The following is a 21,973-nucleotide window of genomic DNA, read 5'->3' on the forward strand; positions in this document are numbered from 1 at the left end:
ATATATAATTTACAATACTGACTAAAATGGCGCGCAATAATAATATAATATTAGGGTTTCACTTGTTAGGTATATATCTAACCAGCTATGAGAGTTGTTATTGTCTATTTTTTTTTTATAGAATAGGTAGGCGGACGAGCATATGGGCCACCTGATGGTAAGTGGTCACCAACGCTCTTAGACGTTGGTATTGTAAGAAATGTCATCGCTTACATATCCAATGCGCCACCAACCTTGGGAACTAAGATTTTATGTCCCTTGTGCCTGTAATTACACTGGCTCACTCACCCTTCAAACCGGAACACAACAATATCAAGTACTGTTTTGCGGTAGAATATCTGGTGAGTGGGTGGTACCTACCCAGACGAGCTTGCACAAAGCTCTACCACCAGTGAAATCATGAATCAGTCTATGGTATCATCTTAATGTCTTTGATTAGAGATTACTAATAATACATCAGTAACGTTATTTATCGAATGTTCGAGAAATTTCCGGAAGAAATACGGTGCCCATCATGGAGCAGACTTATTTTATAATATGAATACTTACCGTTTATATATTAAATATTTAAAATAGACTTTATAAGTATAATATTAGAACAAATAAAATAACATATTTAGTAAATAACGATTTATTACCTGTAAATGCGAATTAAAAATATACATCTTTATACGACCTCATGAATGGCATCAATAACTATACAATAATACGCTTAATATTTTAATCACATGATTTCATAACAAAGGCAAGAATTAAAATATTAGAACATGGAATTAATGTTAAGAAAAAAAAAATAACAAATATACAGAGAATAATTAAATATAATAGTTTCTAAAATAATTATCGTTAGTTTTAAAGCATTTGACTTATTAATGTGCATTATTCGAAATATATCAATGGTATATTGCAACACTAAATAACTTCACATTAATACCAACTTACAAGTTTTACATTCGCCGTACTTTATCTAATTATCGCCTCTGTACAATAAATATTTTGTTATAACGGCTAAGTATATTTACTGCAATCATGTGAGGGCAAAATACATTTACAAAAATAATTAATGGATTTTAACGAACAAATTAATAGTATAGGATACCATTTATCCAAAACAATAGTAAGATTATCCAGATATTTAAAAAAATGTATATCTGGCTAAGGTCTATGAAGAACAGTTAACAAAAAAAAAGATAGTTCTTTTGTATAATCATTATTACTTTGAATAAAGAAAAGTAAATTTACTGATTAAAATAAAATACAAGTGTAGCGAGATTTAAAAAAAATAATTTGCTCTGTAAAACTTAGTTATTGGATAGTTTTTCAACAAATATATTTGTCAATCTTTTTTTTTAAGATTAAATTTAATCACTCATTAATCATACACCCGTTTGCGAGGCTGTTTAATATGCTCGAAAGTTTAAATTAATGAAATAATTTAGAAGAATTATATACTTTGATAATAATAAAATTGCACCTCATTTTTCATAATTACATAATATATATCTACAAATAATCAATTCAAGTACAATATTTAAAAGACATAAATAGTAATTTAAAGTTTGCGCACATATATCACATGTGTCCGAAGCTTAGAAATTAATTAATAATTCTATACAATTACGAAATAAGACTTAACATTTTCATAATATGATTATTCACGAAAATAGTTTTTATTCTGTCCAATTTATATTTCCCGCGTATTTTACTGTCACTTTATAACTTAAATATATTAACATTGATTTCAAAATAACACTTAATCCGAGATATTATAAGAGGGATCTAAGATTCTATTGCACGTATTCATCTTAGTATACATTTAAAGTTACTATTGTAAAATATTTTGTACGATTACAAATAAATGAAATTTTAGACCTGTCACCACTTCTTGGTATAAGAGAAACGTATATTATAGATGATCTTTGTTTTATTGTAGGAGTAGTATGAGGATATTGAGTGTTTTTACTTGATTTATATTCAGAATGATATGCGTCTTTATTTTATTTTTTAATGGGTTTTCGTTTAATGTTTTCCCCGAAAAATCCTACATAAACCTACCATTCGGAAGATAGGCGTTTAAATTGTAAACAATAATCGTAGCTGACTACTACAAGAATACCAGTTTGTGGTGTAACAGGCCATTCAATAAGCGAAGATATTCAGTATGAAAACAAATTTGACTCTCGATGATTAAGTCGATGGTGAAATGTATACTTACGGTTCAACACAATTTTGATACGCGTATCATTTAAATATTATTACAGTCAATGTTACGTATAATTCTGACATTTCACAATCGAGTTCTACGTCGAGTTTCGAATTCGATCTTAAGCCGGGTACTCACTTAGAGGTATGACGACGCGAGTTTCACATTAACTAAGATTTTAAGATTTAACTAAAAGTGGGTGGAAGGACAAATTTAAATAGAATTGAACTCAAGGTCGCGACCTTACGTACGAGGCTCGGAGTGACGTCACAATATTGATACACCTCACGCTGAAGCCGTGAGCACCCGGCTGTTTAGAATAGCTCCACTATAAATTATCGTGTTGTATAGTGTCATGTAAGGCTGTAACATTAAGCTAGAGCGGAGGCGGGCAGGGAGCTGTGTTTGGGCTTAGCTTTGTGCACGAACACTTTGATGCAGCCGTTGAAGTCCGCACTCACGAGCACGTGACCCGTCTGAGATGAGGACACCATACCGCCTTCAGCTGCCTTCTGTTTAATATATATTTATTTATACCCTTTTTATTATTGCATATCATTTACAACAAATCCACCTGAGTAACTGAAATGACACGCAAAGGTGGTTTTATGTCTTAAAACAAAATTCAAAGACAAACTTTTGTTAAAGAAAGTTGGTATGGAAACAGTTAAGTACAATTCAAAACTTTTTTATATATAACATGATATTAGTATTCTCGTTAATATCAACGTTTTCTTGAAGAGTATAATTCTCTCACTCGACTCAAGGTCGGTCGAGTGCAACGTATTTATACACATAGAAACACAAAACGAAAACATTATTGTCTATACGTATCCGCTTCAGTTTCAATTCTATCAAGTATCAATCTTTATTTTACAAACGCTTTTTTTATGTTGGAATATTTTGGATATAATCGAATTGACTCGAGGAATTGCATGTCCAAAATCGCAAATATAATATATCTAATATATGAACAAAACATACCACTTCATCTTTTTCATCAATCGTTTTGTGGGCGTTGGCATTCATCTTCTCCTCTCTTTCATTTATCATCCTGATCATATGATCAGGGTTCGGTGCGAAGACGGCACACGTGACCACTGCGTTATGGGCCTTTATGCCCTCCCAGAAGTCATTCCTATCCCTTCTAACTGAGGTGAACTTCGAGTAGTCGTGACACGTCTTCCATATATATATACACTGGTTTTCGGAACCGCTCACTATGTATTTACCGTCGTGTGAGAAGGACGCCTTTATTTGACTGGAGACGTTTACGTACCCTTTGTATTTACACGATAAGTTCAAGTCCCTTAAGTCGTAGAGTCGGATGCGACTGTCGTTCGATGTAACTAAGATTTTATCGTCATTGGGCATCGGTTCGATCCCGCTGATCTTTCTGCCGGTGGAGTTTTTCCCTCTCGTGGACCGCACGTCGATCTGTGTGTGGTATTTGAGTTGGTCCGTTGTGTAGAAAATGCATCGTCCGTCGTATGTGCCGACGACCGCGAATTTCCCGTTTTGGCAGAAGTTCGCGGCTGTTATGAGTTTCGTTTTGCCGTCGACTTCGTTCCACACAGCCACCTGGCACGACGGAAAATATATACTATTTATATAATCGAGATAAATTTAATGTTATCAAGAAAAAAATTAAGTTCAAAATTTAAACATCGAATCATGTCTTTCTTTTTAAATAAAATAACGATAAATCTAAGCTAAGAAATCTTTCGAAACTTTTTGCTCAACAACGAATGACTTAATGTAACATTTAGGTGGAAAATGTTACCAAATGCATGACAAGTGACATTTAAATAAAAACGTATCTTATATGTAATATTCTCAAACATTATATACTAAAACGCCATAAGGCGGTCCTTTAATTCCTTACCTTCTTATCAGGGATGTCCCAGAGCCTTAGTTTTCCGTCTAGACTTCCAGATAAAAAGTACCTGTCGTCTCGCGGGTGGAACACTATCGCAGTCACAAAATCTATGTGCTGGAAACAACACAGACACTCCCCTCTCGAAATATGCCACAATCTGACAGTCTTGTCCATAGAACTCGACAAGATAAAGTTGTTCTTCGACCAGGATACGTCTAGGAGATCGGAAGTATGACCGGAATAGATACAGAACGGTTTCGGACAGAACGGCGCGGAAGGTCCGATAGGCTGGTCTTCCGGCGAGGGGGGAGGGGCAGCCAGGGAAGCGAGAGATTCCTGAGATGGGGTAGGGGACGCCTTCTGTTTCGCGTTGTATTTCGTGCGCATGTCCTGCGGATTAAAAAATCACAATAAATAAGTAGGTGTTTATTCGTTGCTTACTCAGTTTCCGAACTGCTATCAAAAGTTAGTCGGATACTTCAATCTTTATAAACGTTGAACTGCAATAGCAAGTAAGTAGATCTGAAGATAAATACGAAAGGGCGAGTGGTCACCTGGAACATGCGGTGCGCGTCGCGCGTGACCCAGATGCGCAGCAGGCGGTCCTGTCCGGCCGTGGCCAGCAGGCGCCCGCACACGCTGAACTTGCAGCACCACACGGCGCCCGCGTGGCCGCCCGCGCCGCCCGCCTCCCCCGCCTCCCCCGCGCCCATCTCCTGCGTGCGGCCACACTCGCGTTGAGTACGTGCCGTATACATAGAGGAACCGGTCACGTATTACCGGTCTAAGGGAGTTATTCGATGCGGTGGAACGTGAGTTAGGCTCAATACTCTATTCGTACCTAATATAAATACGGTCCTTGGTGCCGGATTATTGTTTCTCGGGGCAGTGTAGTTTTACTTGGTAAACTCAAGAAAAGTATCAAATTGATGACAGAGCTGAATATTTTCAAACGTATTTGTAATCGTCGAGGTCTCACATTCGTCACCACGTTTCGTACAGACCTGCACGTAGCGGACGCATCCGTCGAAGTCGTACGGTCCCTTGTGCGAGTTGGAGGCCTTCAGCTTGATGTTGTGCTCCCCGCGCACGTCGTCGGCGATGTCGGCCACGTCCTCCTTGTGGCGCGCGTGCGACACCTCCTGCGCGAGCGACTTGGCCGCGTCCACGGTCTTCTTAACCGTGCTTCCGAAAAACCGCTTTAACCTTCAAAAACGGGGAAAAAAAATCTTTCTTATAAATAATTTATAACGCTAACTGCATCCAGTGATACAATTATAAGACTGATTTTTACTTCATTAATAATAATTCCTGTACGAATGAAAAAAAAACGATATAGCCCCTTGGCACATAAACTCTGCGTAGAATCCAAGGGCTTGATTTTATCACACTAAATAAAAAAATAAAAACAAATGTTTGTCAACCAATTATTTACCTAATTTACTAAGCTATTTTAATCACTGCACAATGTTACCAGTATTACTTGGTACGATGTATGATTCCACTGTATATCATTTATTTTACCTGCCAGTTAATAACAACCGACCTTACTTACAAAAGTTGTGTGTTTACAAGTGATTAGTGGAATAATGCTGTCTTCTTCTTCCAAATGTCAAATCAATAATGACAGAAAGTGAGAAATCAGTGTTTAACTAAACAGTCACTATGCAGCGTTGATAAATACGGCTAAAAGTGTTTTTTAATAACCTTTGATTAGGATACTCTAATTTTTGCTCTTTTTATCTTTAGTTGTATCGGAAATATAACTTATTAGCTGAGCGCATATGTATAAGCATTTTATAATAAAAAGAAGATTTAAGTATGCTCTTCAAATTTGTAATACAAAACATGTCTTATAATTGTACCACTGCTTTTAAGTATGATAAAGTTATTAAAGAAAATAAAAACCACTTTGTAAGCGTTAAGATCAGCAAATCCGAAGTAGCAGATTCGTCTCAATGTGTTTTGCTTCAAGTTAAAATAAAAAAAAAAACGAAAACATATTAAAAATCTCTTAAATGATATTAGCTTTTAAAGAAAACCACTCAGAAACGCTGAAATAAAAATATTAAAGTTAGTTTTTTCCGTAAAAATATAACACGGAGAAACATAATCGCACGCAATTTGATTTTACAGCGGTTTCACACGTGTCGATAAAAAGCTAAAACAAAAACGATTTAAGCCGTCTGAAGAGCCTTCAACCAAATTGAAGCAAGCGCGTCAATAGAAATGGATCAATAGCACCATCATATATCAGTTTCAAATGTATTATTTCTCTTGTTTTCATGGTCACGAATATTTAACACACTTTGGCTGAAATCCTAACTTACTGACATTTCTATAGTTACACGTGTAACAAAAATACATTCATATTTAATATTAATGGCGCGACTCTTCAAGACGGCACAGCAATAAGTTTCAAGGTACAGTATCAACATTTTTGTCGAGAGTTTCAAACGAATATAACTCATATCAGATGTCAATTATTTTATTGAACAATATATGTTGGTCAAATGAAATCGAACCGTGCGAACCGCTATAAGGGCAAAGCAAATCGTAAGCTTCGTAAATTAGTCGCGTTATACCGTCACCTGATATTAATGTTGTCTTGGGAATGACACTTCACTAGATCTGCACGCATCAGTCTAGATTAACGAATAAATTGTTAGAACTTTAACTTAAAATATTTGACTTCGAGAAGAAATACCTGTTATTATTAGTTTAGATTTTTTTTCAATAATTATAACTCATTTTATATTTATTTAACACAAATATCCTTGACACTGTCTTCGTGTCTCCAGCCACGGGATCTAAGATGTCATGTCCCTCCAGGACAGGAGTCACTGTTCTCCAGTAGATAAGGTCTGAAGCATATTCTCCCACAGTTCAACTGCAGGCTGTGTTCAAACTTTTACCTAACATATGGTTTCGTACGACGTTTTCTTTCCCCGCAGACTTTAGCACAGTTCAGTAAAAAATGTATTTTGTCTATTGAGTCATTGCGTCTCACCATATTTTTACATATTCGTTTTGTTTCTTTTTATTCCCATAAAACCTCAAACCGTAATGGAGTATTGTGGTGGAATATGCTCCAAACCTTTAGACTTCTCGCCTTTGCGGGCTGCCTACAACCTTAACCGTCCTACGACATGAAACTTAGCCAAGAAATAAATAATAATAATATCCTGGGACATTTTTCATACACGGTTATCTGATCCCAAATTAAGCTTGTACAGAGCTCGTACTATGGAAACCAGACAACTGATATACTACATATACTATTTTTCTTTTGTAAATACATACTTATATAGACAATTATAGCATTAAGAAAATGTTTTGGGCATACAATTTTTTGAGCCATTGTTACGTAATTGTTAGCCTTTAATGTAAAAAAATCAATTACTTCTCAGTCTTCCTCTTGATGGCGGTAGTTTGTCTGTCTGTTCCTTCTTTCTTTGTCTCCTTCATTTCATCTTCAGCGCCGCCAGCGCAGACGCTTTCGCTCTCTTCATCCGTTTCTCTATAATTGACATTAATATTACATTAATTGCCTAATAACAATAAGCATTACATAAAATATTATAAAAATATTTACGGTTTTATTTCATATCAAATAAGTATTTATACAAGTGTATAGTATATAATAAATATATTTTTTTTTAAAACCAGACAACCACCGAGATTAACTACATAAAAAAAAACAAAACTAAATTATGTATTTACTTATTCAATTTCTTTTAAATGAAGACCACATTATTTTTTTTCGTTTCTACGTAGAAATTTTTTTTTCCTGATGATCTTTAAAAAAACATTACCGATATATTAAGTCCTGAAAATAGTAATTCTAATAGACAACTACCTGAGCCCTATTTTATAACAATTAGGTTACCTTTAAAAGAAAAAAAAAACATCTAACGAAAACGAACTATAATCATTTTTCTTCTACGAAAAGATAAAGGTATTGTATCATAGAGCCAAATCTACAGTATTTTTCACATAATTATGATACTGTCAAATACGTTTTATAATAAATAAGAGTTGTGAATAGAAAAATAAACAAACAATATTTTAATAAAAAATTTCCTTATTTATGGAGAATAAGCGACGGCAAAAAAATATAGATTAAAAATGATTTACACCAATATTAATTCAGAAATAGTTTTTACACGCATACCAACATTTGTCTTGATGATCATTTTTACTACCTGAGATAGTTTTCAATTGCATAATTAAATAATATCGACAGATTTAAGTATTTACTCGACATATTTTTTAACTAGTACCATATAAAAAAAAGAATATACAACAATAACAGAAGCGTAGGATATATATTAATACCTTTATTAGCATGCAAATATAAAGATAGCTATGAAAAATATATATGTCGAAATAAATAAAAAATATGGTGTGTGTGCAAAGGTGCTCACTAAAATTCACGTGTAAATAACAAATCGCTCGAAAACTTACGCTGACGTCATCCGACGCCCGAAATCTTAAGCTTACTCGTCACACATAAATAAGTACACTTTAAAGACGATTAATTATGGCCGATAATTTTTGGTTGATTTTATATTTCGAAAAAAAAATAAACCTATAAAAAAATAAAAATAAACCAAACCTAAAATAAAGGAGAGCACGCCTAAGCCCAGCCGTGGGATATTCACAGGCTGTTACTGTATATTTCGAAAGGTAGCCTCGGATAGCTTCGCCTAAATGATCTTGTAAAATGAAGATTTAATAGTACTTGTTTCAAAATACTAACATCCGAGCAATTGGTCAGATCAATTATTATTATGTAGAATAGAATTTGAATAAAGTATATTTGGTTTTATGAAATAGGGCCCATATATAAATGTATATTATATATTTATCCGTAACAACACTAAAGTTCACATATCACAAACACGAAATAACACAGAAACATCAAAAGCTTGCGTGCAAAACAATGTCTAGACCAGAAGCGAAATACCGCACATCGATCCGAAAAGCTGACACAATTTTTTTGTTCTTCGTAAAAAAAAAATAACGGGCATAGACAAGATAGAATTAAAAAAAGTGAACCTAGTGTCTATACTGAGGATTGATAGTGCAGGTTGTATGGGCGTGGACGGAGATCGCTTCAAAAGGCTGAAGGAAGTGCTTGAAATACTGATCGAGGCTCTCTTCCTCCATATATTCTTTGGTTTGCTCTTCGGACTGCAAATATTAGTTTTGGATCAGGATCGCCTTGAATTTTGTGTGATTTTTTAGTTATTTTATGATTTTGCTAGCTTGGTATACGATATTTTTTATCACTGATGAGGTACGGATATTATTTGCTTTTTACATTAATCATTATTTTACATCTTTTTAATCCGTAATTATAAAATTAAGATAATCAAAATCGATTTATATTTTTTTCAAGTTACTCTTTCTTAATATTCGACTCCAAAAAAATAAATTAGTTATATTACAAGTTTTTAAATAGATACGTAATAGGTTTTATATAATGTTAAGGGTTGTCAGTAAGAAAAAATATAATTTAGAAAAATTATTACAAGTAAAGAACATACATTATTAACGTATATTTTAGTTATATATTATGTTAAAAATATTTTTAATAACATATCATGCATTAACAACCACTATCCTAGCGTGCAATTGAAAAAAAAAACATCCGTAGACCAATACGCATATCTGAAATATCATAAACGTCATTGTTAGGAAGAAGAAAATTATTAAAACTAGCATAAAAGTTTAAACTACAGGTAATGCAAATAGTTTTGACATTGAACATAGAAACTAATATTCGTGCATATTTTGTCTGTGGCACAGATAATAAATACCTCGTGTGTTCGTCGTCGTTCGTGCGTCCAATGTACTCGGACGTGAGGCGCATAATGTGTAAACTTAGTGGGTTGATGCATTGCGGTAATTTGTGTTCAGCCACGCTTAGAGGCATGCGTTCGCCTGGAAGATAATATATTATATATTTTTTATTTACATTAGACGTGAAATTTTTAAATGTGTATTGTCAATGTTTTTTTTGAGAAATCAAAACAAAATAACATGTGAGGTGACAGAAAATAGTAGAAGATGTTAACGAGTGGGCTTGACAAAATACTAAGGGAGTACGTATACATATATGATCGGATAATGATCTGTTCGGGATGTTTACCAGGAAACGAATGGTGTGTGTGCGTGTGCGTGCGCTCACCCGTGTCCAGGTTGAGCACGGTGACCTGCTCCAGGATCTCGATGTCGGACAGCTGCGGGCCCAGCGCCGCGCCCTGCGGGGGGTCGCCCGCCGAGCGCCGCCGCGCGCGCGCGCCCCCGCCGCGCCTGGCACACACTGACACGTCACTCGCACGCCACTCGCACGTCACTCGCACGCGACTCGCACGCGACTCGCACGCCACTCGCACGCCACTCGCACGCCACACTCGGTGTCGTACGGGTAACGCGGCCCGACCGCACGACATACTGACTTACTCACAATCCATCACCGCCGGCCACGAGATACACATATATAAACTGACAACATTTAAACCCACAATCTTCGATCGAAATGCACGTGTTGTAACCAAAAGAATATTATTATGGATTTGGTATAAGAGTAGAACTAATGTAGATATGTAATCGTTACCTGGTCGCGGAGCCGAGACTGGAGGTCCCTGTAGTGGGTGGTCGACCCTCGCTGTGCGTGCGTGCGGACCCTCCTCCAGCAGCGCCACTGCCGGCGCCACCCTCGCCCTCCCCTCCGTCTCCCACCCCGCCGCGCGACCGCTCCTCGTCTTGTGGTCTCACCACATAGTCTCCTGATGGCAGAGAGAGATTCCTTTTACATATTTTTTAATAATATTGCAAATACAAAATATTTGAATTCAGATGTCCGTCCACGCTTAATATACAGAAAGGATTGTAAATGGTACAGAAGTCAATTACCGTAGACTAATATACTTTTTTATTATTTGAAAAAGACTTTAATATATACAACTTTTACTGGTGGTAGAGCTTTGTGCAAGCTCGTCTGGGTAGGTACCACCCACTCATCAGATATTCTACCGCAAAACAGCAGTACTTGGTATTGTTGTGTTCCATAACACCTTAGTTCCCAAGGTTGGTGGCGCATTGGTGATGTAAGCGATAGTTAACATTTCTTACAATGCCAATGTCTATGGGCGTTGGTGACCACTTACCATCAGGTGGCCCATATGCTCGTCCGCCTTCCTTTTTTATAAAAAAATAAAATAAAAACAACTTATAAGTACATATTGTATAATAACAGCTAGTTATGTAATAATCTAAATGACAAATTACAGATATGAGCATAGTATTTTATCGTTAATGAAATTACGTAAGATACGAAACAAAAATGTACTCAATCACTGAGATAATAAGGTCCATTTACCTTTAACGGCTTCTTTGATGTCCAATGTGGAGTGATGAGGTAGAGGCCTCAAGGAGGTGGCGGTACTGCTTCTGGAAGAAGTGCTCGCGCGCTCGCTTGAACGCGACTCGTGAACGCTGAGTGACATATCTGCTGTTGAAGTTACAAGAATATATGTAAAGTAAATCATTACATACAAACGCTTTTATTAAATATTTGTCATTTTATCGACTGTCAGTTATCAAACTGAAATAAGGTTAAAACTTATAATTAAAAGTAAATATATAAACAAACATTATATATAGATATGGACTTTCTAACTGCTAAGACGGTTTTGAAATAAAACAATAACTCATGTTATCATAACAATATAAAGAAGGGGAAAACTCGATATATTTTTTAATTTTTTTTTTTTCATATAATATAACACCTTACCGTATCTGGATTGTGATAACTCCAACGAGTCCTGGAATTCCCTGGTCAACGACTCTATTGTGCTAGCTGGACTGGGCAATGATATCGTTTGATTCACAGCGTTAGAGAGAGGCTGGAACAATCGTGGATATCATCTTAATGAGAAATTGATTATAATAAGAAAATAAAGAGTTTTAGTAACAGCGGTTAAGTCATCTTCTCCTTTGTGAGGAGGAAGAGCTTATTTCAAAAATGTGGGTTGGTGGCAGATTTCCGTCCTCCAGATTCCTCACGATGTGTTTCAGCAGGAGATAAACGCAAGTTAATCGGATTTGTACATCGTCTTCTAACCACTTATTTTTATCGGTCGCTGTGACCAATCGGAATATTATTTATAACTTTTATATATATATTAGGTCCATACAAATGAAATTAGCGTTTGGTCGTACTGACCACTTTGATCTGAAATATCTCCTCTTTGATTAAGAATTCCAAATCCAAATTTATAAATTCATTTAGCTGGTACATTTGAGTTTTGAAAACAGTCATTCATCTGTTTTTTCCTCATTATTTTTTTCTTTGGCGTCTATTTACGAGTACGAGTTCTACCGTGGCACCAGTGCTGCAGAAACATATCGAAGGATTAATGATGTGTACGGCGCTGGTGTCGCAAAAGAAAGCACGTTACGTTTTTGGTTTTAACGTTTTCGTTCTGGAAATTTCGACTTTCAGAACTAACCCCGTGGACGGCCGGAGACCAAAGCGGAAAATAAAGAATTAAAGGCTATTGTGGAAGCGGATCACACACTGCACAATAAACAACCACTAAGTTAGATGAGCTACAATTGGAATTTCTGCGACATCCACCGTACTCCCCGGACCTTGCTCCAACAGATTATCATTTTTTCCGGAATTTGGACAACTTTTTACAAGGAAAAAAATTCAACTCCGATGCGGCAGTCCAAATCGCCTTCAAAGAGTTTATTGATTCTCGCCCCCATGGTTTTTTTAGTAAAGGGATCAATGAACTACCTATGAGATGGCAAAAGTGCATAGATAACAACGGTGCAGACTTTGATTAATTAAATATATTTTACAAAAAAAAAAGACCTTATATTCCTCCCGTACAAAACGCCAATTTCATATGTAAGGACCTAATATATATATTTTTATAGAATAGGAAGGCAGACGAGCATATGGGCCACCTGATGGTAAGTGGTCACCAACGCCCATAGACATTGGCATTGTAAGAAATGTTAACCATCGCTTACATCACCAATGCGCCACCAACCTTGGGAACTAAGATGTTACATCCTTTGTGCATAATTACACTGGCTCAATCACCCTTCAAACCGGAACACGACAATACCAAATACAACTGTTTTACGATAGAATATCTAATGAGTGGGTGGTACCTACCCAGACGAGCTTGCACAAAGCTCTACCACCAGTAGAATATAATTAATATAATATATTACCTCCACCAATAAATCCTCGAGTGGTCTGTGTGACTCCGACACGCTTAAGTTGTCCCCTTCTGTAGTCGACAGCGACTGCGACCCGTGCAGCTTGTCTGTTGCAATCAACGAACAAATGATTACGAGGTTCAAATTTAAAGCATCAGACGTTCTAACGCAAATGGCAATCTTTTGTAAAGCTACGGCCATACAAACCAATATCTGTGTTTTGATTGAAATGATCTCGTTTTGATTGCATGCATGGATGCTACTTTACAGAAAAATTAGCCTTTGCGAGTGATAGGATAAATTTAAACGGAAATAAGGCAGAATGAGAAATCCACATAAAAGAAACAAAAATGTGTAAGATAAGCTTTCCTTCTATTCTTAAATTCTAATTCATTTTTAAAGTGCTTTAAAGCGCTATAACTTATTTTGGGTTATTCTGGGCCAAAAATAAATATAAAACTATAGAAACTTTAACAGCCCTATATACATGCATAAAGATATTAACTAAGCAGTAATAAAAACTCTACGACAAACATAACATTTCAGAGATGCATAAATATATGATTTGTCTATGGACAAACGGATGATGATATAAAACCAACGACTTGAAATTTTCTTTCTCTAAATCGGTACAATAATTTTAGTAGTCAGTACTTCGTATAATTAGAATTAATAGTTTATTAACCGAACGTGAAATAAACAAGTATAAAAATATTTATTCAAAGTTGTTTTTAATTTTAATTTTAGTATTCAATCTAATTACGAAAAGTTGAAGACGAAATATAAACCTATTTTTCAGTTTTTCAATGACAGATTTCAAACGTGAAAGAAAATGTATTGCCTTTTTTTTAAACTCGACTTTAAAGTCCACCAGTTTAATGAAATGAAAGCAGTGTGAATAAGAAGGTAAGGGAATCGTTGTCGGTTAAATAAAGTAAGGCGTAGTTCACACTAGGTCAGATACAATTCTATAAATTCTATTACCACGAATGAATGGATCCCGGTAAAAGCATTAGCCCCAAACGTTATGCCACGCTTTAATTGTCGGCTCGGATATAAAAGGAGGACTCACAATTGTGACGAGCGTGGCCTCGATACGACAAAAAGACGACACAGTGTGAACAATAAGAGCCGATCGCGAACTAGTAAGCGGTAGTAGGCCTGACTTAATGTGAACTAGCTCTAAAGCCGGGTACTCACAGGTGTAGCATGTAATGTATCATGTGAGTACGCTCGTCAGCGCAGAGCGAGCAAAAATACTGAGCGAATACGTCGACGCGAGTTCGAAAGAGAAAACCACACGGAGTGGATGGAAGGGCAAAGTGAAATAGAATAGGAGTGAAGTAGGGCGCGGGGGTACAGCACACGCTACACCGCTTGCGCCGGCTGGGCGAGGGGCGAGGGGGGGGGGGCAGTCACTTCTCCTCTTGCGGCGCGGCGGCGCGACGGGGCGCGGCTCGGCGGCGCCGCTCACGGCCACCACGGCGCCGGCGCGGCTCTGCTTCAGGCTGTTCGCCTTCGTGCTCGCGATCACGTCCGGCTCCGCCATCGCTAGCGCTGACGGACTGGTTACTTGGACTTTTCACATACTTTATCATATCGACTCAAAACGCTCTGGAGCAGTGTTGCCAATTTGGAGGTTTTCCTCTAAATTTGGGGATAAGTCAGATGAAATGGGGTATTTTCAATGGGAACATTTTTTAGAATTCTCTCTTTGGATTAACTCTTCAGTTCAATTTAATCGGGTTAATTTCAAGTGTAATGCTGTTTGCAATACTTACTTTGCTTTTTTTAACATAATATTATAAATGTATTTTCTATTTCAATTCATCGGTCAGGGGGAAACGGGAAGATTTAAAGACGGTGCTAGGGGAGATGCTTCTCAAAGGTTGGCAACACTGCTCTGGAGCGTGAGATAGGCGACTTTTATATTTACTTCTATATTTATAAAAGGCAATGTCCGTTTGAGCATACGTTACGGTTTTAAATATACGATTTCAATAAGCTTATCACTCGTCGACTCGTGTTGTAAAGACGATTTGACCTTTAAGATTAACAAATGTAACATTGCCTTTAATTTGATTTATATCCGGGCTAAAATAAAATATTCGCGTGGTAGTTTACATTTCATGAATAGGTAAGCTACGCGGCATACTTTCTTTTTAAATTTCGACATTGGTTTCTCAAATGTAAATGTTATGTTTACGTAAGCAGAGCCGCGGTGAGCAGCATTATTGAACCTGAGCTGTTCGCTCAGTGTAACGTACACATTGAGAGAGAAACCGAGCTAAACCCAAATGATGCCGCAAGCTATCACGAAAACATTTAATAAATGATAAAACAATAACTGTCGATAGGTTGTTAGTTAGCTACGAAAATTAGTAACAAAAATGATATTTAAATCAAGCAATTCTAATCTATACATTAAAAATATTGAAACGGGCGTGTGTGTAGATAGAAAAAAAAAAACATTATTTAGAACAGTTTTTAATCTGTATTAGGATGAATCGTGGCTTGGTGACGTTTGAATTTTGAACATAATTATTGTAAAAAAAAAAAAAAACAATTCATTGATAAAGAGTGATTACTGATCGTGTCACTGGGTATTATTACAACTGTTAAAGGTAGTGAATACATTTTGAAAATGATAAATAGATTGATCTGAATCTATATTCCCTTGAGAGTAGACTTAGACGGCTTGACATACTATATTCCAATGGTAGGAGGAATAAATAAACAACCCTTAGATTTACATATTCCATACAATTTTGCTGATAGCTGGTTATATTATGCACTACGGACGGTTCTTGATTAATATATCTTGATTTATAATAATAATTAATATAACAACTTTCCACTTAATTACTTATATATTATTTTTTTCCGATAACAATTCAATAATAATAAATATATATAATAATAACGAATAATAGTAATCAATAGATTATTTTAAACTTCGACCTATGACGTCATGTCAGTTTAGGGTCAATCAAATTTATTTATTACTCCTCCTGTCATTGGAATCGTCTATAGGCAACCTGGGCTTATAATCAGACGTCCAAGAACCCGATAAAAAAACGAATGTAAAAAACTAACATTTTGCCGAAAGATGCCAATAATTTAACTATATTTTTTTCATATAACCCTTCAACTAAAATTACTTTCAATACTCTAATTATAAACAAGCCTTTTAACTTGTTCCATGTATTATTAAATATAAGATCAATTTTAATTTATTGGGATAAAATTTTCCTTACCAATTGTTTGGTTTCTGTCCACATTCAAAGGATCATCTGATATAGTTGAAGGTTCTCTTGAAGACGCTGATGGCGCAAAGGTCGATTCACGAATATTTTCTACAAAGACAACACACCAAAATCCTTCCGTAAATGTTTTTTTGTCTTTAATATGCTGAACAAATTGGCCTTCCATTTCTATACCCTTAAAAATTAATGTATTCTTTATGAAGCTTTTTAACAGAAGTTATATTTGGGCACATGGGCAAAATGGTCATTTCTCAAAATTTAGATTTTTAAGAAGCTAATTTTTAAAATTATACAGCTACCAAAAACTAATTTATGTTTGGATAAACCCTAGAGAATGTGAAGAGGCAAATAAAACCTTGCTATATTGTTATAAGACTTGAATTGTAGGGTGACATTTGACCTCCAAAATATTAATCGAAGTGTTATTGTAACAGAAATTAAGTATTAAAACGATACATATTATATATAGTGTAGTATTATTTAGTCTCGTCGAGAGCAAATGTTAGTATGTAGAGTTAATTAACTGTGACCGTAATGGCCGATAAGTAAAATACCATCGTGTGATACCCTAAAGCCCGGTTACTGTATACAAAAAACGATTCGTGTTTCTTACGGATAATATAATTGTCTATTTTTTTAACCTATGATCGTGGTTTCGAACCCGGGCAAGCACTGAATTTTCATGTGCTTAATTTGTGTTTATAAATCATCTCGTGCTTGACGGTGAAGGAAAACACCGTGAGGAAACCTGCATGTGTCAAATTTCACTCGAATTCTGCCACATGTGTATTTCACCAACCCACATTGGAGCAGCGTGGTGGAATAAGCTCCAAACCTTCTCCTCAAAAAGGGGAAGAGGCCTTAGCCCAGCAGTGGGACATTCACAGGCTGTCTCAATTTTTTTTAATTAAAATTCCGAAGGCTGGCTGGCAAATGGGTCAACAAGCTTTGAAATTAAAATGTTATGTCCCAAGGGATATAAATACACCAGAAGCACTTGTGTCAAGCATCGGTGGTATATTTATGACAATCAATAAGTGAAGCCTCTATATTGAATAAAGTTTTTTGACATTGACTTTGACATCGCATATCATCAACGGGCCACCGACCTTGGGAACTAGGATGTTATCTCCCATGTGCCTGTAGTTACACTCGCTCACTGACTCTTCAAACCGGAACACAACAGTACTAAGTAGTAAGTGTTCGTTACGTTCAACTTTAAAAATTAACTTACTATTATTTTTCTTCCACATAGCCTGATAGTTTCTAAATGACGTCTCGTAGGTAAATCTAAAATCCGTACGCAAAACAAATCGTTTTATGAACATAGCAACCGGACAAGAACTGTACTAATAATAAAAATATAATTAAACAAATTAAATCAAACTAAAATCGAATTAACAATGACTCCTGGAAGCTAATGTCTTGAATAATAAACTTATATATTGTAAATGGAGCAATTTAATATAATCGCCATGATGTATGTAGTGTTGAAGCTATCATGCCTTTTTAATAAACATTTAAATCTAGTATCGACAGCACAAAAAGTTTACAAATAATTTAAAACTTACGATGTGACTCGGCGGCTCCACTCAAAATTCTTCCAATCCTGCCGAGTGACGTCATACTTTGCAAGCTCATTGTGTCATGAGATATAATCCTGTAAATATATTTATACATAGCATACACTTAATATTCCTTTTTCGAAAACAAATCAAAATCGTGAAACTCAGTACATGACACAGAGAACCTTTTTTGGGTTAGAAGCGTTTCACTCAAACGTTACATATGGAATCGTTGACCTCAAAAATTTAACCTTACAATTAATAATGAATTCAAAAAAAATTCACTTCAATAATTACAAAGTAGCAAAGTTATAACTTTCATTTATATGTATTTTATTTGGTTTTCAAATCTCACATCTTATACTATCCCATAATAAAATTATAAATGATAAAATAATATTATTAAAAAGATCTGTCAGAAGTGGGATTCGAACCCACGCCCACAGAAGTGGACTGCGACCTGAACGCAGCGCCTTAGACCGCTCGGCCATCCTGACTTGCGAATCCTAGACGAAAATATCATACTTGATACACGTCGTCACCGTAACTGAATAAAATTTTACCCTAAGAAAATTATTATTTGTCAAACCCATATTCTAAACAAGCGTTACTCAACCTGCCGGGCTTTAGAGATTGTCCACCTGGTGTTACTTTATTTTCAACTATTTTAAATTTCAAAGGCTTAACACCTAATTCATTTGAATTAAACAACTGCTTGTGATCATGAACACTGCAAGGTGATTGAAACGTCGGGAAATTATAAAAAAAAATATGTCAAAATATACGCGATATAGACTTTCATAGTTGTTTGTTGTTTAATTCAATTTGTAACAATCCCGAAACCTAAGAAATCATTACCTTAAATATTTTTTTTTTGCAACCTGCAACACCATGATTAACGCGTGTTTGTGGCCCCCATAAAAAAAGCTTGAGTATAGCTGTTCTAGACTATTAAAAGAGAGTAAATGAGGGTTTTGTTCCTCATTGTACTGTATTTGTTAATGTGCGGGATATACCATAAAATATAATCATAATAATTTTAAATCATATTTTCAAAAATCTAATAATATGTTATTTGTTCACTTACTTGAATGGGTGTTCCATGGGAGCTGATACAGGAGCACCGGGGTCAGGTTCATCTTCTTCCTCTGTCTGCATGCACCGTCGTAGCTCTTGAAACCGTTTACGACCCTGCACAACCTGGAAGATTTTAAAAATGCAACTTGCCTAATAAAACACACCAAAATTATTGGAATACTTCTGGGAGTACTAGAAAATTTGTAATGATAATTTATGTCATAGTTTTTAACTCATTACTTTAATACACTGGCAAGTTTTATTGTAAATTGTGGCAAAATGTCAACATTTATCACTCATTAAAAGTAGAATTTAAATATGTGCCTTACATTGTTACAGTGAATTTCATAGATGGGTAATGTTACTAATTATCGATGATGACTAACCTCCTGACCAATATTGGTCAACTACTTAGGAGACATCATCATACAATGTGTGTGTATTAACTCATATGCACTATCTTCTCATTCATTCTCATAATTAAATGTCATAGCTATCTGACGCGACCAAAGACTTGAGAAACAAGATTCTCTGAATTACTCACAAAAGAAACTTAATAATTTAAGTTTTTCTTGAGCTTAACCATGACTGCGGGTATTCTCGGAACCCTTAGACTCAATGCGATGGAAGCCAGCCATCAGGACATAATGGTAACATGCCCAAAAGATCCAGTAGTGTCCCACTAAGACAGAGGGTACAGCTGATTTTTAGTGCTAGCTACAATCCAGATGGCTCAGTGATTAGAATGCATGAATCTTAACCAATGATCAGCGGTTCAAAGCCAGGCAAGTACCACTGAATTTTTATGTGCTTAATTTATGTTTATAATTCATCTTGTGCTCGACGGTTACCACTTAATTTCAATTTTTCAATGCATATTACAACCCTTATATATATCTGGGGGCTGAAATTAGTACCACTTCCTATTTAATGTTCCTCCTACATTCTTTAAAAAAAGTCGAGATGGCCCAGTGGTAAGAACGCGTGAATCTTAACCGATGAACATGGGTTCAAACCCGGGCAAGCACCTCTGAATTTTCATGTGCTTAATTTCTGTTTATAATTCATTTCGTGCTTTTCGGTGAAGGAAAACATAGTGAGGAAACCTGCATGTGTCTAATTTTATTGAAACTATGCCACATGTGTATTCCACCAACCCGCATTAGAGCAGCGTGGTGGAATAAGCTCTAAACCTTCTCCTCAAAAAGGGAGAGGAGGCCTTAGCCCAGCAGTGGGACATTTACAGGCTGTTACTTACTTTTTACTTACTTACTACATTCTTTCCCCAACAATATTTTAAATACTAAGAAAATAAAACTCCCCCATATAGAGTAAACTGATAATACGTACATTTTTGACAGTATTTCTATCATCTTGCAACACTGTGTTTTCTAGAACTGGAGTGCTGGTAGCACCAACAGGTTGAAAATCATTAGTTTTGCTATGTTTTCTTTCCTTCTCTCCATTAGAACTGTCTGTTACATTTATGTTCTTGCATATTGATGATCTCCTGTAAACAAATATAAAAAAGTTACTTTTTTTTATAGTACATAATATATATTTACATTAAATAAAAAAAGTATATATATAATTGATAAAATTAATTTAACATCTTTACAGTATTCTAAATATTAAAACAAAATTTGTATTTTTAAATCACATTGTATTAATTATGGATTTTATAATTTATCAAAATCAAAGTTTTTGTATACAATGATTAATGAAAATATAATAGAACGAAAATATTATTCTACTGTAAAATTCAAAGTAAATAATATGTATAAAATTAAAATATAACATTTTACCAATAGCTTCGAATCATGTAAGAACAAGATTTGAAATACAATTATGGCTATAATGTATACAAGAGTTCCTGATTACATGCAAACAATGTGTTGGTAATATAAATCTACTTATTTCTAATATATTTGAATATCTATAATTTTGATAACATACAAAATTAGGTGATATTTTTATAATTTAAATTTGATCTAGAAAATTCAGTAAATAACACATCCGTCAAGTACAATGATGAATAATAAATTAAATAAACTACTTGACATTTCAAATAAATATTATTTTCCTTACATTGATTTCCAAAATGCATTTAATTTCTTAATTTTTTTAAGATAATAATAGAGTACCTACCTCAGTGGTAAACACAGTAATAAAACAGATTTAGACATAATGAACGCAGAGACAGTGTTTATTTAAAACACGACAATTTGACTTCAGGATACAACTTTAAATGAATTAAACACAAAAATACAGTGAGTCCTTAACACTAATTAGACTTGCATCAGTAACGATAATTTGTGTATGTAATCACCTGCCGATACCTTCCAAGGACGTTCATAACTACCAAAACATCTGTTGAACTAGATAGTCTCGCCAAACTAGTTTTTTAGTTGAAAACATTACATAAACAATACGTAATGTGTAATAAAGGAAGCCAGGTGGAAAATTCTTGATATACACTGACTCATTACTATAAAAAAACATCCCTGAAACATGTAGTAAAATAATTACAGCACTCACTTTGAACCCTTGACGGGTGTGAACTCTTCAGCGTCAAAAAACTCCTCCGAATCGCTACTGTCACCCATTTTATAGAAGATGAATATATGAACAAACAGTTATTACAATAATCGTATAAAATGTTCTAAATCATTGTTTATTTTGCTAGTTATTAACGAAGAAAGTTGATATTAATTCGTTCAACCATCTTCAACAA

The 21,973-nt window shown here is 35.1% G+C and overlaps 1 protein-coding gene and 1 non-coding gene across 8 annotated transcripts; both read right to left on the bottom strand.

Moving 5' to 3' along the window:
- Nucleotides 1–615: 615 nt before the first annotated feature.
- Nucleotides 616–21,973, bottom strand: LOC126773046 (WD repeat-containing protein 44). 7 transcript variants are annotated; one of them, XM_050493672.1, is made up of 20 exons: nt 21,778–21,973; nt 20,590–20,749; nt 19,250–19,362; nt 18,169–18,257; nt 16,589–16,687; nt 14,751–14,888; nt 13,344–13,438; nt 11,887–11,998; nt 11,473–11,604; nt 10,708–10,879; nt 10,279–10,403; nt 9,908–10,031; nt 9,144–9,278; nt 7,486–7,602; nt 6,674–6,727; nt 5,087–5,288; nt 4,637–4,798; nt 4,089–4,472; nt 3,188–3,784; nt 616–2,715 (listed from the first exon to the last, which is right to left on the bottom strand). In XM_050493672.1, the coding sequence occupies exons 1-20, from the start codon at nt 21,843–21,845 to the stop codon at nt 2,575–2,577; spliced, it is 3,219 nt and encodes a 1,072-aa protein (XP_050349629.1). In that variant the 5' UTR covers nt 21,846–21,973; the 3' UTR covers nt 616–2,574. The 7 variants fall into 7 exon arrangements, with proteins under 7 accessions (XP_050349629.1, XP_050349631.1, XP_050349633.1 ...); XM_050493674.1 differs by lacking the exon at nt 16,589–16,687; XM_050493676.1 differs by lacking the exon at nt 14,751–14,888.
- Trnal-cag (transfer RNA leucine (anticodon CAG)) lies at nt 18,576–18,659 on the bottom strand. Its single transcript has one exon. It is a non-coding gene; the product is annotated as a tRNA-Leu (tRNA).

Source organism: Nymphalis io, chromosome 13, assembly GCF_905147045.1.
Source record: "Nymphalis io chromosome 13, ilAglIoxx1.1, whole genome shotgun sequence".
Classification (NCBI taxonomy): domain Eukaryota; kingdom Metazoa; phylum Arthropoda; class Insecta; order Lepidoptera; family Nymphalidae; genus Nymphalis; species Nymphalis io.